Consider the following 22,688-nt stretch of genomic DNA (forward strand, 5'->3'; position numbering starts at 1 on the left):
CCACATTTTTACACACCATTAAAAAACTAAATGTTTGGCTTTCGGACAATCATTGCAAACAAAAATCTTTATCATAAATACTGCAAAATAAATTATAAAAATTTCTTCAAGGAACATTATGTTCATTGTTCATTTTCATACTATGATCACATAACCATAAAACAGAAATGGAACGATCTTTTCTAGCATACCTTTATAAAAATGAAAGATGCTTTCGTAATTATTTACACATTTCTTTTAAATAAAGAATAATTTTCAAAATGCAATTATTGAATAAAGTATATCAAAAAATTAAATACTTTCAATTATTTAATAATTATTAATCATCATCCAATATTATTTTTTATCCCATGTAAAGTAATAAAAGTTTGTGGCATTACATTACAAAATATCTTACATTAATTTCATTAAAAACAAAAATGAAGAAATTATAAATTTTTGTTCTACTTTCTTTTATGCGTACATTGAGCTACCTTTTCCAAAAGAACTAATTTTGATAATCTCTTTCATTTGTTTCAATTCCTCTGGAGTTGGAGTGAATAAACTTGATTTAGAGGAGGAAGCCGAAGGTAGCGAAGAAGGAGATGTTGAAGATGTTGTTGCTGAATCTTGTGTTTGAGTGAATTCTGGAAGAAGAGACGGGCGAAGTGCAGACAAATTCCTCGATGAAAGAATTCCGTTGGTCATCAATGATATCATTGAAATTGTTGGAATTTTCCTAATTTCGCTCTGTGATATAAAAAACCAAAATAAGTTAACATAAAGTACAAAAATGCAAACATATGTAATAATTGCAGCTGGAAGCCCAGCAAGCGTTGGTGGAGAGGCAAGTTGAAGAAACTTCGATAAACTTGGATGTTGAGTTTTCTGTAAAATCATTTGCTCGTTATGAAATAATAAATAAAAAGGAAGTTGACACACATCAAATGCAGATGTTGCTATATAAAAAAGAGAAGGTTCATCTGGTATAGCATCCAAAGTTGTCGATGTAAGAAAAGAAAAAGATTCCATTCCATCCAGCATAACAATTCTAATGCAAACGGTTAGAATCGTAATTAATTAAAATTTTTACAAACTGTTTTGGCTTTACAATATCCAGAATTGTTCTAGCAAATGGGTTTGCCTTTATCTGTTCAACAGGATAGCCAATGCTTAAAAATGCACAATTTGGGTATTCTGGTGATGTGAATAGTGTAGCAATCGGACTATTCGGTCCTTTCCCTCGGGAATGTGGATTCTGAAATAAAATGAATGATTGCAATTTCGTGTACAAAAGTTATAAAGAAAAAATCAATGTGAAAGTCCAACAAACTTGTTTTTCGTCTGGAGAAATATTAAAAATAGCATGGTCTTGTATTTGTGATCCAAATTTAAAATGCAAAAATGTATGACCAATTCCTATATTTTGGCAATGAAATAATTTGAACTTTGAAAATTTTAAAGACTTTCAAACCATAAACTCCGATAACAAGTGTAGTGAATTCGGGAAGAGGTTTTTGTTCACCTCCAATCCAGGAAATATTTGGAACAACAGAGATTTTAACAGGAGCATGAAGGCAATCTTCTTCTAAAAGTCCTGAGACTGTATTTTGAGGTTCTTCATCAAGCTCAAAAGTATAACTCATTTTTCCTTTTTGATAAGTTATTTCTAACATGAAGCATTAAAATATAATTTTTAATAAATTCTCATGTAATATATTGAGCAAACATCTTTATTCAAATAGGAAAATGCAAATTTTATGATCTGAACCATTTTATTTTGAAAAGAAGATCAGTACCATTGTTTTTGTTATAAGTGTGTCAATTAAAAAAGCGTTTTTTCTTTATCGTTTACGTTTCTTATTGTTTGTTTTTAATATTTTTTGATTTATAATAATTAGATGTCATCTAGCAAACCGCAAAAAGTTTCGCTTGCTGGTGTAGTAATACGGCAGAGGAAGCGAGATGTAAAAACTATTGCAAATCCAACTGGTTTCAAAGAAACGCTTAGCGCTATCGTTGAGCAGTCAATGGCTCCCGATGATGTTTTTAAGCTTTGTGATCAATATGAAGATGAATTGGATTTCCGACGATATGATGAGTATTTTTGGGACCTGTTTCTTGCAGGTGGCACCGGTGCTTGCATCGGGAAATTTGAAGACGATGTTACTCCTATTAATCAATCATTTTTTGGCATTGAGAAAAAAGAACTTCCAAAGCCTCAGGAACTAAAAGCAGAAATTGTCACATTGCTTCGTGAATTTGTAAGGTTTGAATTTTGCATCATAAATTTCCGTATTTCAAATTATTTTTTTAATTGCATTTTTGGTTAATGTTTAGGAGGAAACCTTTCTTGGAACCAACACTTCAAAAAGTGATTGAAATGCTTTTAAATTCATCTTCATTGCTCGAAGAAAAATATCAGACGGCGACAAAAAGTCTTGTTGCACATTTGCTGGCATGCAGAATTTTAAGGCGTGAGTGTTTGCAAGCAATGTTGAGAAACGAAGCTGCAATTGAATCAGGACAAATGTTGCAGCAATTAACAGGAATTTTCAAAGCACTTCAGACTGAATGCAATCAAGAAGTTTCTGCAATAGTAAAACTTCTTAACGAAGGGAAAATTATGAACAGGTTTGTCATTGTCATTTTTCTTATTGTTTTTTACAAATAAATCTTTCTTATGACGCCAACAATATCTATTTTTTGTTTTCTTCTTTGATCTTGAACAAAAAAATTATATCTTTAACATGATTTAAAATATTCAGATTGATGGACTTCTTCCCTTCACCAAAAAGAACTCCAGAAGCATTTGCCGAGCACTGGAAAAAGGAAGGTTTACAAGGACTTTTAGTTGTTGCCCAAAATATAAAGAAGAAGGAACAAGCACAGAAAATCAAGAACATGGTGGAAGAATTTGTCAAGCGAAGAAATGAAGAAGAGGAAGACTACGACGAAGATGATAACGACGAAAATGATGAGGACGAAGAGGAAGATGAAGCAGCAGGAAGCAAAAAGAAAGGGAAAGGGAAAGATTCAGCGACATCTTCATCAGTTGCATCGAAGCGCAGCGCGCAGCAGCAGCAGCGTGTGGAGGATGCAGTGAATGAATTCCTGGCTGAGCTGACTGAGCTGCAGGATGAGGTCGGACTGGACGGAGGAATTCTTCTTTCGTCGATCTTCGAAGGGCTGATGCTGACCATCGACTGGAAGTCAAAGAAGGCGTCGGTGAAAGCAGAGGCTGCAGCGCAAGTGGTGCGCAAGTGGGGTCCTCCTCTGATGAAGCGCTTTGCCGAAGTGGAGCGGGCAGACGATCCGACACACGGCGGGGCTGCGCAGCTGAGTCTGATGCAGTGTGTGCAGAACTACTGCTACGAGAAGTCTCCCATCACGAAGGAGTTTGTGCGCCTGGTACACATTCTGTACATGGGCGATGTGATTGAAGAGGATGTGATCAGAGAGTGGAGCAAGAAGGGTGTTGGTTCGAAGGGAAAGGACTCCTTCAAGAAACAGATCGTGCCGCTTATCGAGTGGCTTGACATTGCCCCTGAAAAGTCAACAGGCGCTGAATAAATGATTGCTCACTGAAATATTCATAAAGCAGAATATTTTTTCTTTTTAATTTTTTAAATTTTTTCTATCTACAATTGGAAATATGCTTTTCTAATTTATCACTTCGCATTCTCTCCAAATCACATTTCTTTTGACTTTTGTTTTTGTCAATAAAGCTCTCTTTCAGCATTCAAGTTTTCTTTTTCTTTTTCTTCATTTTCTTTGTTCTCTAATTGATGTTCTTAATAGCGATATCATTAAAATAACTTGTGAAACTTTGATATTTGTTAAAAACTTTCTAAGTTTTTCTTCATATTTCCAGTGAACTTGTTTCAAGACTGGAAAAAAAAAGACTGTGCATTAAGAACGCGTATGTTGCATGATTAAAGAGGAATAATAAAATGAGTTGAATAAAAAGGAAATTTTGTTCGTGAGATGATTTTTTCCCTTCAATCATGCTTCTGTAAAAACTTACTGTGTTCCAATAAATGACTGTTCTTTGTTGCTATTGATTCCATTTATCAGCTTTTTGCTCTGACTCAGATGCATTTAGCAGTCCACCAGCTGCACACGGAACCAGAGTGTCGCATTTTTTGGAATGTCTGGCGGAGCACCGCGTGCGCCGTAGCCCATTTCTGGCGGGATTGTGAGTGTTCGCACGCCTCCAATCTGCATTCCTGCAACGCCAATGTCCCATCCGCTGATGACTTCTCCCACACCAAGTCTGAACATGAACGGATGCTTCTTGTCTTTGTTCTGATCAAACAATTTTCCTTTCGCGTTGTTGAGGCGTCCTTCATACAGCATTTTCACCCTCATTCCTGACGTCGCTTTTTTGCCCTTTCCGACCACCTCGTCGTGTGCAATCACTCCTCCCCTCAAACGCTGTGTGGTATCCTTTGCTGGCTGCGCTGGTGATGCTGCTTTGGGTTTGTTGTCCTTTTCATTCTTCTTTGGTTCTGGTTTTTTCTCTTCTTTTTTCGATTTCTTCTCTGGTGCGGGTTTTTGTTGCTCTTTTTTCGTATTTTCAGATTTCTGTTCAAAAGTTCCTTTTGCTGGTTGTGTAAATGGAGTTTTATCTGATAATTGTTTTGAATCAGCAACTTTTTTTGCTTTCTTCGCTTTTTCATCTTTTGCAAAAGGATTTTCCTTATAAAGAATTGCTTTTGTTGTTTTATCTTTTTTGTCTTTTTCGTCTTCTTCTTCCTCCTCTTCTTCTTCCTCTTCGTCTTCGTCTTCATCTTCTTCATCTTCTTCCTCATCTTCTTCATCTTCTAAATCATCTTCATCGAGGTCAGATTCGTCCATCCCTAATTCAGGAGGAAGCATCATGCTTGCGCTCATTGTTCCATTTTCAAGATCATATTCAGCAACATCTTTTGTCTAATGCATTGAGAGCTTTATAATTATTGTAAAATGCAAAATAATAGCACACCACTGAAAATCCAGATACTATCACAGGAACGGGACCATCAGTAGCCATTGCAATATTAACATCTTTATCTGTCAAACGCAAATTTATTGGAATCTGTGGTACTGAGGCAGATAGCACTCCCAATGAATATTTCATGTTCTAATATAAGAAAAAATATATGACTAAATAAATGAATAAATGTTGCTGACCGTATTAGTATCTTTCATCCTAAAAACAAAAATTACATTTTATATTAAAAAATAAAAGCAAAAAGCAAACATTAAACGAACAACTTCTCCCTCCTTAGGGATTTCTTCAACGCACGCCTGAGTTAGTATCACTGTGCAATCTGTATTATTGTGAGTAATGAAAAAATAATAAATCTTGAAAATGAAAACAGCATTCCTTTAAATACTTGAGCACGGATCTGGTAACCTGGACGAACTTTTGCGGCTATATAATAACAATAAAGCATTCATACGATTAAAAATTTAAATATTGAAAGAGAAAGCTGAAATAAGCAATCAAAATATTACCGTAAAACATTTGATATTTCTGATGGGATAATCCCATTTATTCTTTTTTTAATTTTTATCCAATTGAGAGATTAATATTTTTTTCTCGATAATTGAGAACAACTTTTTTTGATATCTATTTGTCTTTTCTCATTTTTTAATTTTTCTTCGATCTCAAGGCGAATAAATGCAATAGAGTTAAAAATGAAATATTCACTTTGTGTATTTTTTTTTTTTTTTTTTTTTTTGTATTGATAAACGTACAATAAAAAGCATAGAGATACATTTAACTTCATGTATTTTCATTAAACCTTCATTCGCCTTACCAGTGATATCGTTTTTTCATTTGTAACTGACAAATCAGAGATGTTTCGTTTCTTTCAAAGATAAAAGAATTTATTCCATTTGAAAATATTTCAAATCAAAAATTGAAACTTGTTATTTTTTCCATCTGAATCATGAGGTAATTTATTTAAACAAAAAATAATCTTGCACTATTTATTATTCTAATTTGGTAAACTAATTATTCAAAATTGTCAAACTTTTTATTCGAAATTAATAAACTTCTTATTCAAAATTAATAAATTTGAGTATTTTTATAAAAAAATTTATTTGTGAAAAATTGGTTTTTAGCTGATTGTTAGAAAATGATAAAAATATTATATTTTTTCATTATTAATAAAAAGGATGAGATATTGAACCTCTAATATTATTATTTGTCGAAATACATGAAAATTTTTGATTTCAAATGACTTTTCTTGAATGAATGATGCATAATCGGACAATATGAGGTGAATTCATTTGAAAATTTTCCGATTTTTCAGAAAAAAATCATCATCATGGAAATCGGAATTTTTTCAAATGAATTCACCTCATATTGTCCGATTATGCATCATTCATTCAAGAAAAGTCATTTGAAATCAAAAATTTTCATGTATTTCGACAAATAATAATATTAGAGGTTCAATATCTCATCCTTTTTATTAATAATGAAAAAATATAATATTTTTATCATTTTCTAACAATCAGCTAAAAACCAATTTTTCACAAATAAATTTTTTTATAAAAATACTCAAATTTATTAATTTTGAATAAGAAGTTTATTAATTTCGAATAAAAAGTTTGACAATTTTGAATAATTAGTTTACCAAAATCGAATAATTAGTTTACCAAATTTGAATAACAAATGGTGTAGTAATCAAATGTCTGACGAATAATTTTGTTTTCAATGGTGGCTCAGAGGCCCAATTAATATTTAGAAATTCTTCACTTTTGATTAACTTTTTGTGGTCAAAAAATTCAAATAAAATGGGTTAAATTTAAGAAATATGTGTGAGATAACAAAGAAGTTTGTTATTTTTTTTATAATACTAATTTTCAGAATTAAATATTCATTTTATTTAGAAATCTGAGAGAATTTAATAAAGTTATGAATGAATCATTTTTTTTGTGCTTTGGAAAAAAAAAAAGCTAAAAAGTTCGTATTTTCTCACATATATCAAATTTGAAACAGATATGTGAATTTTTAATCTAAAAATTGACAACATTTATTTTTTTTATTGCATTTCAATCAACAACGATTATTTTAGGTTCTTCATTAAAATGATATATGGTCAGTGTTAATAATGGTGGACACTTTCAATTACTGTGGACGATGGCATTGTCTCAACAACGGTTGATAATTGTATTAAGATAATTAACCCAATTATTCTCTCATTAAATGTGAACAAATGAGAATAGTTTTTATCTTTCGTCCAACTCAATAAAAATTATTAAAAATTATAAGGTTAGTGTTTTTATTAGCACCAAATTTATGAAGTGAAAAAAATACAAAAAATACAGACTCAATAAGCAAAAACAAGCAAAACAAGGGTCAAATAGTCTTCTAATTTTTCTTTTTCCTGAACTTTGATTTGTAGAATTTTTACCTTCGATAGTATCTACGTCGTCATGCAAAATTCTTCGATAAACTCTTTTCTTCTTTGACTAAAATAAAAAAGTTTCTTCAATGTTTTCTGTTTCTTCTTGGGCTTCAGAACATTTCGCACTTGTTCGTGTAAAAATATCTTCTTCCAACTTTTCTAAGAAATCTTCGTTTGTGAGCAGTTTACTGTAAAAATCAAAACGATTTGTATAAGTTGTTAAAGGAAATGAAGAGTGTTTGGGTAATTTTCGTAAAACTGGTCCTGACGATATGGGTGATTTTTTTTGATATCATAAAAAAATACGACATTTGATCATAACCATATTAAATATTTATCAGTTAAAAAAACTCTATCTTACTGGTTTTTTAACAAAAAATTACAACTTTTATTTTGAAAATGATAAAAAATAATTGGTTATTTTTTAATGTTGAATAAAGTTCTTAAAAAGTACTTGATAATGTGCATCTTTGTGTTTTCAAAAACTTGAATTTAAAAAATGTCGGAATTATTTATCCAAGAAATTTGGTAACTTCATTTCGGAAAATACGTGAATGAACTGCAACAGCAGTACTTTCTTTCAATGAATAATCACTTAAAAAAGAAATCCTTGCAACAAGACTGGTTATAATGAAAACGAATAACGATTTCACTTTCATTCCATCAAATAAAGAACATTAATAAAAAAAAGTCATTTTGTTCGAAAAATGTCACCAAGTTTGATCCAAACAATAAACTGCAATATCTCATAAACCTTGATTTAACATTAGATGCTATTTGTTGTTCATCGTTGGTTCACTCGCTTCAGGAAGTCTCAATTCTCGATGAGCTGTTAGTTGAGAAAAAAAATGAAAAAGAAAGAAAGAAAAGCATGACGAAAATTAATGAATTGATAATCAATTCCATTCAACAAATGCATTAATTGTGCATGGGTCCAAAAGAAATATTTTCAAGATGCGCTATTTGTTCGAGATTCTCTGTAATAACAAAATAACAATAACAAAAACATCAAATTTAAAATGAACATTTAACCAATTGAATAAATAAACAAATAAACAAAGAGAGAGATAGAGAGATAGAGAGATAGATAGTCAGATAAATTAAAAACGAAAAAGACAAATATGAATATCAGAAAAACATCTTATGCAATAACAAATATTCATTATCGAGATCGACAAAAACAAAAAACAATCAAACAAATGCTTGAAAAGAATAGAAAATATAAAAAAAAGAAAATTGTTATATCAATTCGAAAAAAAAAAGAATTGATAAAAATACAAAAACAAAAAATGAAAAAGGGAGAAAAAATCAAAGGAGAAGAAAAGAATGAACATAGCAATAAACGGAATATAAAACACTGAAAGGATAGGAAAGAATTGACAAAAGAATAAAATGAAAGAAAAATCAGAGAAAAAATGGAATATTGAAAAAAAACATGGATAATAAAAGATAAAAACAGATAACAAATGAAAAATTGGATATTAGATGTTTGGATAAAAAACATTAAATTTGGATATAAAAAAAGAAAATAAAGTGAAAGAGAAGGAAAAAATAAAGACTTACAGATAAATGTCAATGATAATAAAAAATAAAATAAAATTGGGGATGAAAATACATGAAGGAAAAAATTTTTGAAAAATAACGAGAAACTGAAGAAATGAAATAAAAAATGAAAAAAAAAGAATTATTGTGGAGACTTTAAGAAACAGAACAAACGAAAACAAAAAGAAAAAGAGAAAAAGGAAATTGTTGGGAAAGGTGATTGAAAAATTTAATGACGAAAATCAAGAAAAAAACAAAAAAAGAACAAGTTGAATTCATGATAAATATTAAAAGAAAAAAGGAAAAGAAGATAAATAAAAAGGAAAGGATAGGGATAAGTGTGCAAAAACAAAGACAATAAGAAAGGTCAACACTGAAAAAATATATGAAAAGATGAAAAATGAGAAGAGAAGAGAAGAGAAGAGAAGAGAAGAAAAGAGAATAGAAGAGAATAGAAGAGAATAGAAGAAAATAGAAGAGAAGAGAAGAGAAGAGAAGAAAATAGAAGAGAATAGAAGAGAAGAGAAGAGAAGAGAAGAGAAGAGAAGAGAAGAGAAGAGAAGAGAAGAAAATAGAAGAGAATAGAAGAGAAGAGAAGAAAATAGAAGAGAAGAGAAGAGAAGAGAAGAAAATAGAAGAGAATAGAAGAGAAGAGAAGAAAATAGAAGAGAAGAGAAGAGAAGAGAAGAAAATAGAAGAGAAGAGAAGAGAAGAGAAGAAAATAGAAGAAAATAGAAGAGAATAGAAGAGAAGAGAAGAGAAGAGAAGAAAAGAGAATAGAAGAGAATAGAAGAAAAGTGAAGAGAAGAGAAGAAAATAGAAGAGAATAGAAGAGAATAGAAGAGAAGAGAAGAGAAGAGAAGATAAGAGAAGAGAAGATAAGAGAAGAGAGAACAATATTTATTGAAAAGTGTTTATCATTATCGGAGTTGTTTTTTGAATATCAATAATTGTTTAAATCGCGCACCTGGGAGGCAACAGGCCGTATCCAAGTCCGTATATGAAAGCAACCGCTTTCATATATATTGCCTGTTGTCATGTCCAACCTCAAACCCTTTATGAAGTTGGCTGAGCATGCGCAATGATGCCTCGTTATGTGTTAAATGTTGAAGAACAGCAAGAATCAGAAGAATTAAAGGAAAAATCTTGAAAAGAATTGTTTGAAATATTACAAAAACCAAAAGCATCACAAACACCGCAACAATTGAAACCACCAAAACCTTTCCCCAACAAAGAATTATTGCATTTATTACAAGAACAATTATTAAAAAAAGAAATCGAATCAAAAACAGAACAATCTCGAACAAGAACATGCCTTTTTTCAAATAATTCTTTTGTAGTCCTTGACAACGAAAAAGCGTTTGTTGGTTTGATTTGGTTATCAAAAGTTTTTCTTTCGTTTGTAGTTTTTTCTTTCTTGAACACTGTTTTCACCTCAATTAAAGCTCGCTGAGATAAATGACTGCTCACCGAAGCAGATATGCATTTTCCTTTTCTTTCGAAGCACAAATAACATTTCATGTGATCAATTATCAATGAGGGCCAAACGGATCTGTTTGATGGTATGTATTCTTCGAAAAATCTTTGATGAATTATTCTTTTCATGTCATTTTGAAGGATGTTTGATGAAATTTGTTGTTGATGTTCATTAGCCAGTCTTCGATTGCCACAGAATTTTGAAGAGTTGAAATGAGCTGAAAAGAAAGACAACAACTGAGGAAGTGTTTCAATATTTTCATCCACGTTATTGTTTATTAAGTTAACCAAAGTTCCGAATTCTCCATCGCAGACATTTTTGCCATGATGCTCTGCAAAGAAATTCAGCTCTGTATTTTTTTTGTGAAAAACTTGTGAGTTTGGAGAAAGAATAAAACTCAACAAGAATCGGTTCCTATTATGTGGACCAGAATCACAAAAAAATTTGACTGTTTTCACATTATTGTAAGCAGGCCTTTTGAAAATAGATTCGAGACAATCAATAACGAAGCGATGATCATTGGTTAAGCAATGAGAGAAAAAGTTATAAGTATATTTGGATAAATGACAATCAACAAATTGATATGTGATAACTGTAAATTGAGATATTTGGTTGTACTGGTAGAATTCTTGCTGAAGTTGAACGTTTCGAAGTGGAAGCTTCCATTTTTCTTTAAAATCAAATACACAAACAACTTCACCTTCTTTGACATTATGAACGCAATTATTGTAGTATTCCCTTTGCCAATTTGCAAATAGTTTATGTTCCTTTAAAGATTTCATTGTCGATAATTCCTTTTCGGTCAGAATTTGTGAGGAATTGGATAATTGATGTTTCTTTTCTAAAGATTGTAAATGCTGACAATAACCACACATGTCCGTCCTTTTCCTTGCTTTTACAAAATTTTTTGTAAGTTTGTAAAAGTATGATAATGATAGTTTGATACTTGTTTCATTAACAAAATCTTTCCAAAGCTGATTTTTTGGAATGAATATTAGTCTTTTTTCCTCAGGAGAAAAAATTTGTGGGACATGCCTTGAATTTGTGAACAAATTCTGTTGAAGAAAAGTTGAAGATGTGTTTTTAGAAACAGAGGAAAAAATGTTGCTATTGATTGATGAAAATTGAGCTCCTTTTGAAACAGATGAGATTTTGCGGAGTTTAGATGAAGAATTTGAAGCTGAATCAAGTGAGGAAGAGAATGGAAGAGTTGAGGATTTTTCACTTTTAAATGAAGATGATAAAGGGTTGATTGCCTTTTTATTGTCATGAAATGTTGAGTGAATTGATTTGTTAAGTTCTGGTTTTGAAGAATTGTCGTTTTCATTAGAAAATAATGCAAGGGAAGAACATGATGGTTTCCTCGAACAAAACGAAGGAGTTGTGTGATGTGAATTTATTTTGCCTGAAAAATTCGAATGAAAAAGAATATTCGATGAGTTTTCAACTGATTGCAACGAATGGTGAAATGAATCGAGCACAGCATTTTGAGCTTTTGGCGAAAGAAATAAGTGAGGTGATTTTGAAGAAGCATTTCCTTTTGTTGAAGTGTAATTCTGCATCTGAACATTGTTTGAGATGAGTGGAGTGGTAGTGTGAATAGTGGAAGGTGAAATGATTTCTTTATTATACAGGCTAACAACACGTTTATAATCATCTTCGATTTCATTTGTTGTTTCAGAATCCCTCCTTGTTTTATATTTCAAAATTGACTTTTCTACCAATGGATTTCCAACCGAATAAACAGAGGTAATAATCTGATTGTTTTTAAAATTAAGCTTTTGAGAAGGAGAAGTTGACAAAGTTGAAGTGAGATTTGAAGGAGGTGAAAAGGATGTACGTGAGGATAATAAATCTTTTTCTGGATTTGAAAAAAAAGAAATAGATGAATTGATAGGATTTGGATTATGATCATAGAATAATGAAGTTGTCAACTTCCCGTTTTTATCAGTTGGTGAAAGATTGAGATTTCTTATTGGTTGAAATGAAGATTGAATTGATGAAGATGATGAACATGAAATGTTTGAAGAGTTGCAATTTTTTGTTTTATTGTTTGGAAAATTAGAAGAAATTGTTTGTTGAGTTTCGAACGGTTGAGATGAAGAATCAATTGATTTTGCAAACGAATTTAAAGAAATATCATCAATTCCTCCTTTGAACAAATTGTTAATGTGAGTGGAAGATTCTTCAATTAAATAAAGTGAGAATGATGGTCTAAATCCTTCATTGAACAATGATTTCCAACTGGAATTATATTCTTCTCTTCTCACAGAACGAGTACAACCATCATTACAGATAGTCCAATATTCTTTTGGTCCATCCTCTGAAAGAACAAATGATATGTAGTGGCCATGGTTTTGGTCTATTCTTTTGAAAAGAATTTGTCCCATAAACTTGTAACATGCATTTTGAATTGATTTAACTGAAGTACTGATTCTTGAAAAATGTTCATTGCACGACTTGTGAACAGTTTGACAGTTATTTTCATCTGTATCAAAAATTATCATCTTTGGGGGAATGACGTTGGGAGAATAATTGCATTCGTGAGATATCCCTAATAGTTTCGGAAATTTTGATATGACATTCCATTTTTGAAATTCACACTTTTCCTGACATATTTCGCAGAACACTCTGTTTGGGTGCCTCATTTTTTCTTTTGCAAAAAAGTTGATGAATCCTGTGTAAATTGAAGCATTGTTGATAATCACATAATTAGAAAAACCTAAACTGCTTGACGACAAAGTGCCGCATTTCAAACATTTCTTGAAAATTGACCCATCTACGCTCGTCAATTGTTTGTCAACCAAATCGTCTTTCAAAAGCATTTCCATTAAATGATCAAATGCTTCACAAACATTTTGCTGCTGTCTTTTGCCTCGCGAAAACGAAATGTCCCACTTATCAATTAATTCTGATGTCCAAGATGAAATAGGTGAGTGATTGCAAATGAGCTCATTGCAAACGTTTATCAACTCCGCAGAAATTCCACTTCTCACGTTGTTATTTTCCTTTATTATACCGGAATGCATAACTGTTGATAAACATTGAAGAATAGATGAAAGGTAACAAGTGTTCCCTAAATTCCTAAGCCCCAACCTTTTGGTGATGAAATTATCGCTATTAACAATTGCCTGCTCTTTGATTGCAATTGATTTATTAGTTTTTATTCCACAATTTTCGTTCCTTTCTTTTGTTTCTTTTTCTTCTTTGCTGATATTTGAGTTCGTTGAATCAAAACACATTTCGCTCCGAAAACAGGTTTTATTATCTTGTATTGATTCAGTGTTTTTCGTGAACTTTTGAATAAGAATTGGTGAGACGAATGAAGACGTTGATGCAGGATTGAAATATCTTTCTTCTTGAACATCGTGATGAAGCATTAATTTTGAACTGGACGAATCCGTACTAATTAAATGATCTAATTTTTTGATTTCTAATGTCCGAGCATTTTGATGTTTCAAATTCTTTTCTAAAAAATATCGAAGTTCATGAGGCTTCACAAGTGTAGGCGAAGGAGGAGCATGAAGAAGATTTCCGTCATCAAAATTTTGGTTCTTGACTGATAAATTGCTGGATGTTGAGGATTTTCTGTTGACATTTTTTGACTGATCAGTCAATGAGTTAACATGTTGATGCAGTTTATTATCTTTAATGTGAGCGACATGACGATCTATTTCCGATTTCGTAATGTTAATATGTAATTTGGGTTTCAAATTGAGTTCCGGCTTTATCTTTATTTCTTTATTCCATATTTCTTCGTCCAAGCTCTCTTCATAATTTTCATATTTTTGCTTTTTCTTTTTCGTAATTGATGATGAAATTTCTGATGAATGGTTTTTCATCCATTCATTCCCCACGCACCAATCTGAATAATTCAAGCCTTTAGAAAATAAAAATCAGACACAAACATAGAAATGAAATGAATGAAAACCAAATACCTTTTCGACATGAAGGAATTTTTGGAGGTATGGGGATTTTTATTTCGTCTCGGTTTTTTTTTCTTGTTTGCTTTGCATGATTTATTTTTCCTTGGGTCACGTCATACCCAAATGAAAGCAAACGATCGCAATTGTGATGTTTTGATAAAGCTTGCAACATTGTCGTTTGAGTGTGAACTGGGGCATTATTGTAGGCTGTTGCTAGCTCTTCAAGAAGTTCATGATACTCTCCTATTTTCACGTTTGCATTTAATAAAAATAAAAACAAATCATTATTAAAGTGCATATAAATGAATTTTTACATAACTTTGAAATCAAAAAAATAAAGAACCACACCATTTATCCTCTTTTTCACTTCTTCCGCAAAAGATGCTGCGCGGCGGTACCTTGTGAGGATATACAGCAACAGTTCCACCTTGTCTTTTCCCCCAATGCGCTCAACCTCTTCCCACAAAACATCTGCTCTTGAATGAAGAGTTGATCGTTGAAGATTTGATGTTGAAAAATTCATTATGATTGCAACCTTCTTATGGGATAAAAGATTTTTTTCTTTGAAGAAAAGCAAAAAGATAATGTATTAATATCCCCTTTAAATTAATTAAAACAAATTCTGCTTTGAAAATTTTATAAAATATAATATTCGCATTCAACTGAGGAAGCAGTACAATTGAAATGCATTTTTCTGATTTAGACAATCATAAATCTACACAGAGTAATTATTATTCAATAACAATGAACGTAAATGAATATTTGTTCTTTCAGAAGGATTAATGAAATCGTTAGCTGGAGAAGTAATTGGAAGTAGTTTTTGACATGAAAGGATGATTTCACACTACACTCCACGGGGACAGTGGATAAAAGAAGTTCATTCTCTTGAATCACTTTTTGAAAACATTCTCTCCAAAAAAAAAAGTTGATGAAAAAAAAAAGAAATTAGAGGATGAGAAATTTTTGAGTGAAAGACATGAAACTGTGATATTTCAAAAAAAGTCATATGCTCTGCTTGAAGAAGGAAGAACGCGATTATTGAAAAGAGGAATTTTCTACGATCTGTTTCGAATGGAACTAGGATTAGGAAAAGGATTCAAATGCTTCGTGAGTATTTGTTCACCTCTCTTGAAATATAAACGCAAATAGCATCTGCCGACAGAACTCTCAACGCAAAAGCACGCTTCGAAAATGGAGAAGCAGAATATGCTGGAAGTTGTTTGAAGGTAGGCTCTCGGATTATCTGACTATTACGCATGACAAGATCTGCACACGGCCATATGAGCGGTCGTGTGAAATCAGGGATATGAAGATTGCAAGAATGAGGTCTAACTGACAAAGTAATTTTGGGGGCAGCATCCATTTTTGCCACATGAAGAGCACAATAAACAGTTGTCTCCAGAATATGCGTTGTTCAAAAGAATTCCCACAGCTTCTTTCGGCACAAAAAGCGTCCACAACTTGTGCAAACAGGAAAACTATCTCCTGAGACATGCATTTTCCTGTCGGACAATTTGCAAATGTTTCTTCATCCACTTCATCATTGTCACTTCCGTTCCTTTTTCCATCTTCGATCTTTTTTGATGATGAAAAAAGAAATGATTACTTTTATTTTGATTCTGCTGCTAATATTCCCCTCGTTTCAATTGGTGTTGGAGACGAAGAGAAGAAGATCGTATGTTTCTTATCTTCGGTTTTTGCTTCCACTTAATTGAGAAAAGGAAGCTTCTTCAGATCCTCAGAAAATGTCACCTCTTTTGTTGCATTCAAAATGTTACAACAATGGATATGATTCATTGTTATTATCATATCCTTCTTCCTTGACTTCTAATTTTCGCTTTTTTCCTTTTCCTCTTCCTCTTCCTCTTCCTCTTCCTCTTCCTCTTCCTCTTCCTCTTCCTCTTCCTCTTCCTTTTCCTTTTCCTTTTCCTTTTCCTCTTCCTTTTCCTCTTCCTTTTCCTTTTCCTTTTCCTCTTCCTCTTCCTCTTCCTTCTCAAAATTCTTCTTCTTCTTCTCTTCCTTCTCAAAATTCTTCTTCTTCCTTCTCCTTCTTCTTCTCCTCCTCCTCCTCTTCTTCTTCTTCTTATGAAACCATCTCCTCTTCTCTCTTCTCCTCCAAAAAATCCACTCTTGCGCACTCTTGCTCTAAATGGTAAATCGAAAGTTCTGTTTTATTAGTTGAAAAGGCAGGTATGATAAAGAGACTGGATGTCTGCCGAAGCAACATCCACAGTTGCTTCAAGCTCTGCTTTCTTTCTGCTGATGATTTGGAATGGATCTTTGTCTTTTGAGAAGGTGAAAAAGAAGAAGAAGATAGATAGAACTGGCTCAGAGAACAATGGTTTTGAGACGTTCATATCTTTGATCACCACACCAACCATCGACAGCTGTGACAGCGGCACCACAAACACTGACGACGACATCACACAGTTTCCTGTTTTGCTCGTGGTGATCACAACATCCTCCAATGAGAGTAACACACTCCCATCAGACACCACAACCACACTCGGTGCAGTACCTGTTGTTGAATTACAATCAACCTTCAACCGACTCATCTCCAGATGACCAGTCGTAACACTGAACAGTGCTCCTGATGATGAAAGTGCCCCTGTTCCAATCGAACATGTTTCCCTTCCTTTCCCAATTACTGAAATCTTCTTTGTCCCAATAGCAATTGTTGTCACCTCGCTTTTGTGATTCCCTTCCATCAGCGTGAATGACAAGCTTATCTGCACCTCACACATCTCAAACGCCTTCTTCACTGTCAGACAAGGAAATGTTTCATTTGTCCCACACAGTTCATATCCATCACTCCCATTCACAGAAACATATAACGTTTTATCTTTCAGCCAATCCTTCTTTTCCGTATGCTGATATGCCCAACTCCCCGAATTCGATGCATTGTATCCGTAGCACACTTTCTTGTCATCTGTGTTTGTGGTGTAACATTCTTTGAACGGATTATTTTGGGATAAATAGAGATTATTTTGATCATAATACATCATATCGTGCCCAAATGGATTGGCTGCATTTCTGCATTTGCATTCATGAAAAAATAAGAAATAAAAATAATATCCATCTTTTGGCGCTGTTGTCATACGTGGATCCGCACTCAATCCTCCCCCATTTGACGATGCATTGCATGAAATAAACTGAATGCTCCTTATCTTGACTTGAACAGGAACATTATAACAACGCATTCCCCCACCATCATTTCCAGTAACCGAGCATGAAGTGAAACTGCAGTCAAACACACACGCACTCTCCCCTCCTTCATTTTCTGTTGAAATGCATCTTGTCCCTGAAATATTAAAATTATCTAATTTCAACCCTCCTCCATAATCAATCGCTTGACAGTTTTTGAACTCGCATCCACTAATCCGAACACACGATGAAATTGCATAAATGCACATTCCTCCTCCTCTATTAGTTTTTGTGGAACAAGAGTTGAACGTATTGTTTTCAATTTCAACCGATTTAATATTTGCACACATAACCCCCCCTCCATCCCAATAAGCATTGCAATCATTGAATGAGCAGTGCTTAATGGAAACAGTGGCATTTGATTGGCCATACGTGCAGATGGCCCCTCCACTTGATATCCCATCAGTGTATGAATTTTCTGTTCCTGTTGTATTTGATCCATTCCATTCGCACCAAGTGAATGTATTCGTTCCATTTTCTGTTTCGTTTTGTCTCCCTGGAGACAACTTTCCATCTGCATTTCCTTCACATTTCACATTCCTTGTCCTGCAACACCCAATGAATGATGTGTTTGAGGCTGTCAAGGAGGCCAAGAGATTGTTCAGAGAAGGAACAATCCCTCCATCATATGCATCACAAATTGATGAAAATGAGCAGCTGTTCATCAGACATGAGGTTTGGGTTGACGTAGTGGTTGAAGGTGAACATGCCTCATTTGCTGTTGAGACGTTGAAAAATGATAATTTGGAGAGTGAAACAAATGGCATCGAGGGAGTTGAGAGGAATGGAGTTTGACTCACTCACTGAAACACTTCCTTCTTTGTCTCCTTCTCTTTCCCTTGCTCTTGTTGCAATAAAACAATATATCCTAATGTGGCCGTATCCCTTTTCCTATTTCTTCTGCCCCTTCTTCATCGTCTGCTTTCCCCATATCCCTTTTTCTTCTGTTGTAATCTTCTGCTCGTTTTCAAAAATACATTTTCTTTCATTGCTTTTGAATGTTCGCGCAAAAGCCCCTATTATTATTTTTATAAAATATTCAATAATACAAAAATAAAAATACAAAAATACAAAAAAAAATAATTAAAAGATATGTATATCAAAAATATTAAAAATATAATATGAAATATGAAAAACTCTGTACCATCTTCTTTTTGAAATCTTCCGCTTCACCTTTCGCCTCTTCCTCTTTTTCTCCTCAAATTCAAATCAAATATCTTCTTCAACCATTTCTTCAATTTTCTGATTTTTCTTTTATCACATCTCCTTCTTTTCAAATCATTGCAAAGATCATTAATTCCCTCCTCTTCCATCAATTTCGTTTATTTCCTCTTGCTCATTCATCTATATACCCTTTATTCGTCTCCTTCTGCAATCTTTTTGCAATGCATGTGCTTGTATTCGCATTATCCCAGCGATAATCATAATACCTGAATAATGTAATGAAAACAAGAAAATATTTTACCATCCTAAAAAATAAAATGATGAGATTTCAAAAAATTAAAAAAACGAAGAGAGAAAGAAAAGATGAAAGAAAGAAAGAATAATATTGCACACATCCAAAATATGCATTAATTTTGGAGCATCTTTTTCAACTCATCAAATCGAGAATCTTCTTCGACGTCTTCCGTTATTCCCTCATTTCCCCCATCACAATCTCGCAACCCTCTCTTCTCTTTTCACCTTATTCAATCCATCCCTTCATCTTCTGCAGCATGCCCTCCTTCTCCCTCTTCCGTTTTCCTCTCAAATCTTTCTGAAGTCTCCGAAAATACCAGCAGATAAAGTTATAATCCTAACTATTTCCGAAGTTACGCCAAAAAGCTTCTCTTGTTCATGTTTCTGCTTCTCTCTCCTCAATCTCTCTTCAAAACAGTCTCCATTTATGCTTTTCTACTCCTTCCTATGCCTCGTCTTCCTCGTCTGTCTCGTCTTCCTTGTCTTCCTCGTCTGTCTCGTCTTCCTTGTCTTCCTCGTCTTCCTCGTCTTCCTCGTCTTCCTCGTCTTCCTCTTCTATTTCCTCTTATTCCTATTTTTCTTCATCTTCTTCCTCTCTCCTTCCTCTCTTCTCTCTTTCTTTTCTTTTCTTATTCTTTTATTTTTCTCTCCTTTTCTTCTCTTTCTCTTTTAATTCTTTCCTCTTATTCTTTCTCTCTTCCTCATTCAAATTATCATCTAACTTCTCTTTCAACTGCTGAAAATCAATCAAATTCTGATTTTCATTCAAAATCTCTTCTTTCTTCCATTCAACAACAAAAAGATGAAAAAGATTCAATGAAACAATTAAAGAAACAGTAGCTATTTTAATCATAAAAATTATTTTTTGTAAAGATCTTTTGATTTTTGTTTTGATATTTCTTTATTTGTTTCAACATAAGTTCTGAAAATTATGACGAGTGATTAATTGAACTTTTTTTAATATATTGGCTTTAACATAATATTGATAACTTTCCATTATAATTTCATTTTCTGGAGATTTTATTTTTTTTATCATGTTTAGCACAACTAAAGTACATCGCAGCACGCGCAAAAGACTAATAAAATCGGAAGCAATATATATTGCTAACATTTTTAAAAAAATGCCTTACGAGCGCGCTGTTTTGTTATTTAAAGCTTTTGTGCTTGATGAAGAATTTGGAAATCTTCTTTTCCGCGTTTTTATTAAATCGTGTTACTGTTTGCATATTTCTTTTTGATTTTCTTTTATAACTTATTTTATTTTTATTATCGATAATGACATTTTTATACTATTCATTTTTAACAAATAAAAAATGCGAATTTTATTCATATTCATTAGCTCAAGTTATCAAAATTATTTGTGAAGTGGAAAAAACAATGCAAAAGAAAAATTCAACATTTACATTTCCCTCTTCTTCTTCTTCTTCTTCTTTTTCTTTGTCTCCTTCTTCCTCAACATCTTCATCTCCATCCACCACAAAAAAAGCTTCTTCCTCTTCTTTTTCTTCCTTTTCCTCTTCCTCTGCATCTGACCCTGCCTCTCTCTATTCTTCTGCCTCGATCTCTGCTCGTATTCCTGCCCTGATGCCTATCGAAAGTACATTCCATTTCCCTTCTGTTGAGCAAAACGCCCAGTCATCCACATTCTCTTTGTATTCTGCTGATTCACTGCTTGCTTCTGGCACCACTGCTGATAATGCCACCTCGAGTGATGCTTCTGAACAGTCAGCACAGCCACCCCAGTCATCTGCACATGCTACTGCACCTGCATCATCATCATCTGCTGCTGCTACTACCACTACATCTTCTATTTCTTCTGCTTCATCATCATCTTCTTCCTCTTCATTTTCTCCTTCATTTATTACATCAATGCAGAATTTACTAACTCAACATCAACAGCAACAGCAACAACCTTCTCTTCAAATTTCCACAAACATATTCAAAGAAAGTGAAGAAAATGATTCTTTTTCATTTACACATCATATCAATGATTTTTGTATTTCTTTTGAAGCCACTTCTTCATTTCACATAAATAAAAAAGAAGCAAAGAAATGCAAAAAACATTCGACTTTTTCATCCAAAATTACTAAACAATCAAAAAAGCAAAATTCTTCTTCATCTTCTTCTTCTTCATTATCTTCGAAAGTTAATTCAAGATCCTGCGTTGTCATGCTTCTTTCTTCACAAAGAGGATTGAAAAACAATGGCAGTGTGTGCTCTCTTTCTGCCATTTGTCAATGCATGGCTTCTCTTGATGTTAAATTTATAAACATTTCTAAAATGAACAGTATGCAAAAAACATTCATGCAGCTGTTTCATCTTCTTCGAATCTCTTCGTTTAATTTTAATGTGTGGGATGGAGGTCAGATTAATAAATTTTACGACACTTATCTTGGAGGGAAGAATCAGCCAAAAGAACTGTCTGTTGTTTTTGAAAGACTTCTCAAAGTTCTTTCCAAAAATTGTGATGAAATAAACGATATGTTTTCTATCATTTCACAAAATGTTTTAATGTGTGTTCATTGTAATGATTACTCCATTTCAAAAAGGGATGATCAGTTTTTTGTTACAATTAGAGGATCAGATGTTGTTTCTGTCTTCAAGATTTATTAACTTGTAATTCTTTTTTAGTTGAGAAGAGAGAAGGAGAGTGTGTATCATGTCACAAAGATAGACAATTTTTGAAATATGTTCGTTTTTTGTATTTTCCAAAAGTGTTAAGTGTTTTATTCAACGTTGGTGATTTTTTCACTGTTACAGCTCCTCCTCTTACTATTCATTTTGTTGATTCAGGGTTAGGGCCTGAGGATTTAAAAATATTTGATCCAAAGGCTTCCTCTGAAGATTCATTTTTTGCTTCTGGTTCTATTGATGATGTTGTTGTTTATGAATTTGTTGGATGTGTTATTCATTCAAGTGTTCTTTATGAGCAAGGGCATTTTTTGGCCATTGTGAAAGAAGATGTTTCTAAACCTAGTTCCATTTCAAAGTTTATTGAGTGTAATGATCATATTGTTTCAGAAATTATTCCTGAAAAATGGAATGATTATTGGAATCATCTCGCTTTGGAAAATTTCCATCCTTCCATTTGTTTTTTCAAAAAAATAGAAATATCATAATTCTTTTCATTTTTTTTTTTGATTTTTATTTTTGAGAATTTTCTCAATTGCAAAAAAACAAATTTAACTTTTCTATTCATTTTTTTTCTTTTTTGTTTTTTTTCATATCATAATAATAAATCATTGTTGGAAATTTTTTCATAACTTTTTTTTGAAAAAATGATAATTCAAAATTGAATGATAATCCAATTACTGTGAATAATTGTATGTTAATTATTTTTTCCTTGAGTAACAACAATATAAGTCTATCAGTTATTTTCAAAAAATATTTCCTTCAAAGAGAACTAATATGAAAGATAAATCGATTTTTAATGAATAAACTTTTTTTAACTTAAAAAATCTTTATCTCTGAAAGAAAAAAGAATAAATAAATAAATAATGTCAAATTTTATTCTTTAATAAACATCGTTTGAAAAACATTTAATGATAAAAAAATTAGTTAACCATTCTTTTAGGAAAAAAATATTTTATTGTTCTTTTTTTATAAAAAATGAATCATTCAAAAATGTTCAGGAAAAATATATTTAACTGAAAAACAATGCAAAAAGGATATTTTGTTGATATTTTTGTATATTTTCGA

General features: G+C 32.4%; 5 protein-coding genes across 5 annotated transcripts; 2 read left to right on the forward strand and 3 right to left on the reverse strand.

Moving 5' to 3' along the window:
* Nucleotides 1-322: 322 nt before the first annotated feature.
* MONOS_14091 (uncharacterized protein) lies at nt 323-1,734 on the reverse strand. The gene is made up of 7 exons (XM_067866863.1): nt 1,709-1,734; nt 1,454-1,648; nt 1,313-1,398; nt 1,077-1,237; nt 922-1,030; nt 781-867; nt 323-729 (listed from the first exon to the last, which is right to left on the reverse strand). Exons 2-7 carry the CDS (start codon nt 1,623-1,625, stop codon nt 454-456), a joined length of 891 nt encoding a protein of 296 aa, XP_067729415.1. The 5' UTR covers nt 1,626-1,648; nt 1,709-1,734; the 3' UTR covers nt 323-453.
* Nucleotides 1,735-1,768: 34 nt separating this feature from the next.
* MONOS_14090 (putative translation factor) lies at nt 1,769-3,872 on the forward strand. Its single transcript, XM_067866862.1, has 4 exons — nt 1,769-1,795; nt 1,881-2,248; nt 2,320-2,613; nt 2,748-3,872. Exons 2-4 carry the CDS (start codon nt 1,881-1,883, stop codon nt 3,550-3,552), a joined length of 1,467 nt encoding a protein of 488 aa, XP_067729416.1. The 5' UTR covers nt 1,769-1,795; the 3' UTR covers nt 3,553-3,872.
* Nucleotides 3,873-3,885: 13 nt separating this feature from the next.
* On the reverse strand, nt 3,886-5,296 carry MONOS_14089 (putative peptidylprolyl isomerase fpr4). Its single transcript, XM_067866860.1, has 4 exons — nt 5,225-5,296; nt 5,155-5,173; nt 4,967-5,104; nt 3,886-4,914 (listed from the first exon to the last, which is right to left on the reverse strand). Coding segments are annotated over exons 1-4 (993 nt in total). The 5' UTR covers nt 5,227-5,296; the 3' UTR covers nt 3,886-4,080.
* Nucleotides 5,297-16,154: 10,858 nt separating this feature from the next.
* Nucleotides 16,155-17,471, reverse strand: MONOS_15864 (uncharacterized protein; the record flags this gene model as incomplete). Its single annotated transcript, XM_067868764.1, has 3 exons — nt 16,155-16,472; nt 16,553-17,360; nt 17,428-17,471. The coding sequence occupies 3 exons, from the start codon at nt 17,469-17,471 to the stop codon at nt 16,155-16,157; spliced, it is 1,170 nt and encodes a 389-aa protein (XP_067729418.1).
* A 402-nt stretch (nt 17,472-17,873) lies between these two features.
* MONOS_15865 (uncharacterized protein) lies at nt 17,874-18,326 on the forward strand (the record flags this gene model as incomplete). Its single annotated transcript, XM_067868765.1, has 1 exon — nt 17,874-18,326. One exon carries the CDS (start codon nt 17,874-17,876, stop codon nt 18,324-18,326), a length of 453 nt encoding a protein of 150 aa, XP_067729419.1.
* Between the last annotated feature and the right edge of the window lie 4,362 nt (nt 18,327-22,688).

This window comes from Monocercomonoides exilis, assembly GCF_001643675.1.
Source record: "Monocercomonoides exilis strain PA203 chromosome Unknown scaffold17-1647472, whole genome shotgun sequence".
Taxonomy (NCBI): Eukaryota; Preaxostyla; order Oxymonadida; family Polymastigidae; genus Monocercomonoides; species Monocercomonoides exilis.

Excerpts from the sequence above, each read along its gene's own strand:
- MONOS_14091 (XM_067866863.1), bottom strand. The coding sequence starts at position 1,625 with ATGAGTTATACTTTTGAGCTTGATGAAGAACCTCAAAATACAGTCTCA. Across the intron at positions 1,399-1,453 it reads ACTTGTTATCGGAGTTTATG|GAATTGGTCATACATTTTTG; the intron begins GTTTGAAAGTCT and ends GCCAAAATATAG. Across the intron at positions 868-921 it reads TAGCAACATCTGCATTTGAT|AAAACTCAACATCCAAGTTT; the intron begins GTGTGTCAACTT and ends ATGATTTTACAG.
- MONOS_14090 (XM_067866862.1), top strand. The coding sequence starts at position 1,881 with ATGTCATCTAGCAAACCGCAAAAAGTTTCGCTTGCTGGTGTAGTAATA. Across the intron at positions 2,249-2,319 it reads TTGCTTCGTGAATTTGTAAG|GAGGAAACCTTTCTTGGAAC; the intron begins GTTTGAATTTTG and ends GTTAATGTTTAG. Across the intron at positions 2,614-2,747 it reads GAAGGGAAAATTATGAACAG|ATTGATGGACTTCTTCCCTT; the intron begins GTTTGTCATTGT and ends TAAAATATTCAG.
- MONOS_14089 (XM_067866860.1), bottom strand. Across the intron at positions 4,915-4,966 it reads TAGTATCTGGATTTTCAGTG|ACAAAAGATGTTGCTGAATA; the intron begins GTGTGCTATTAT and ends TCAATGCATTAG.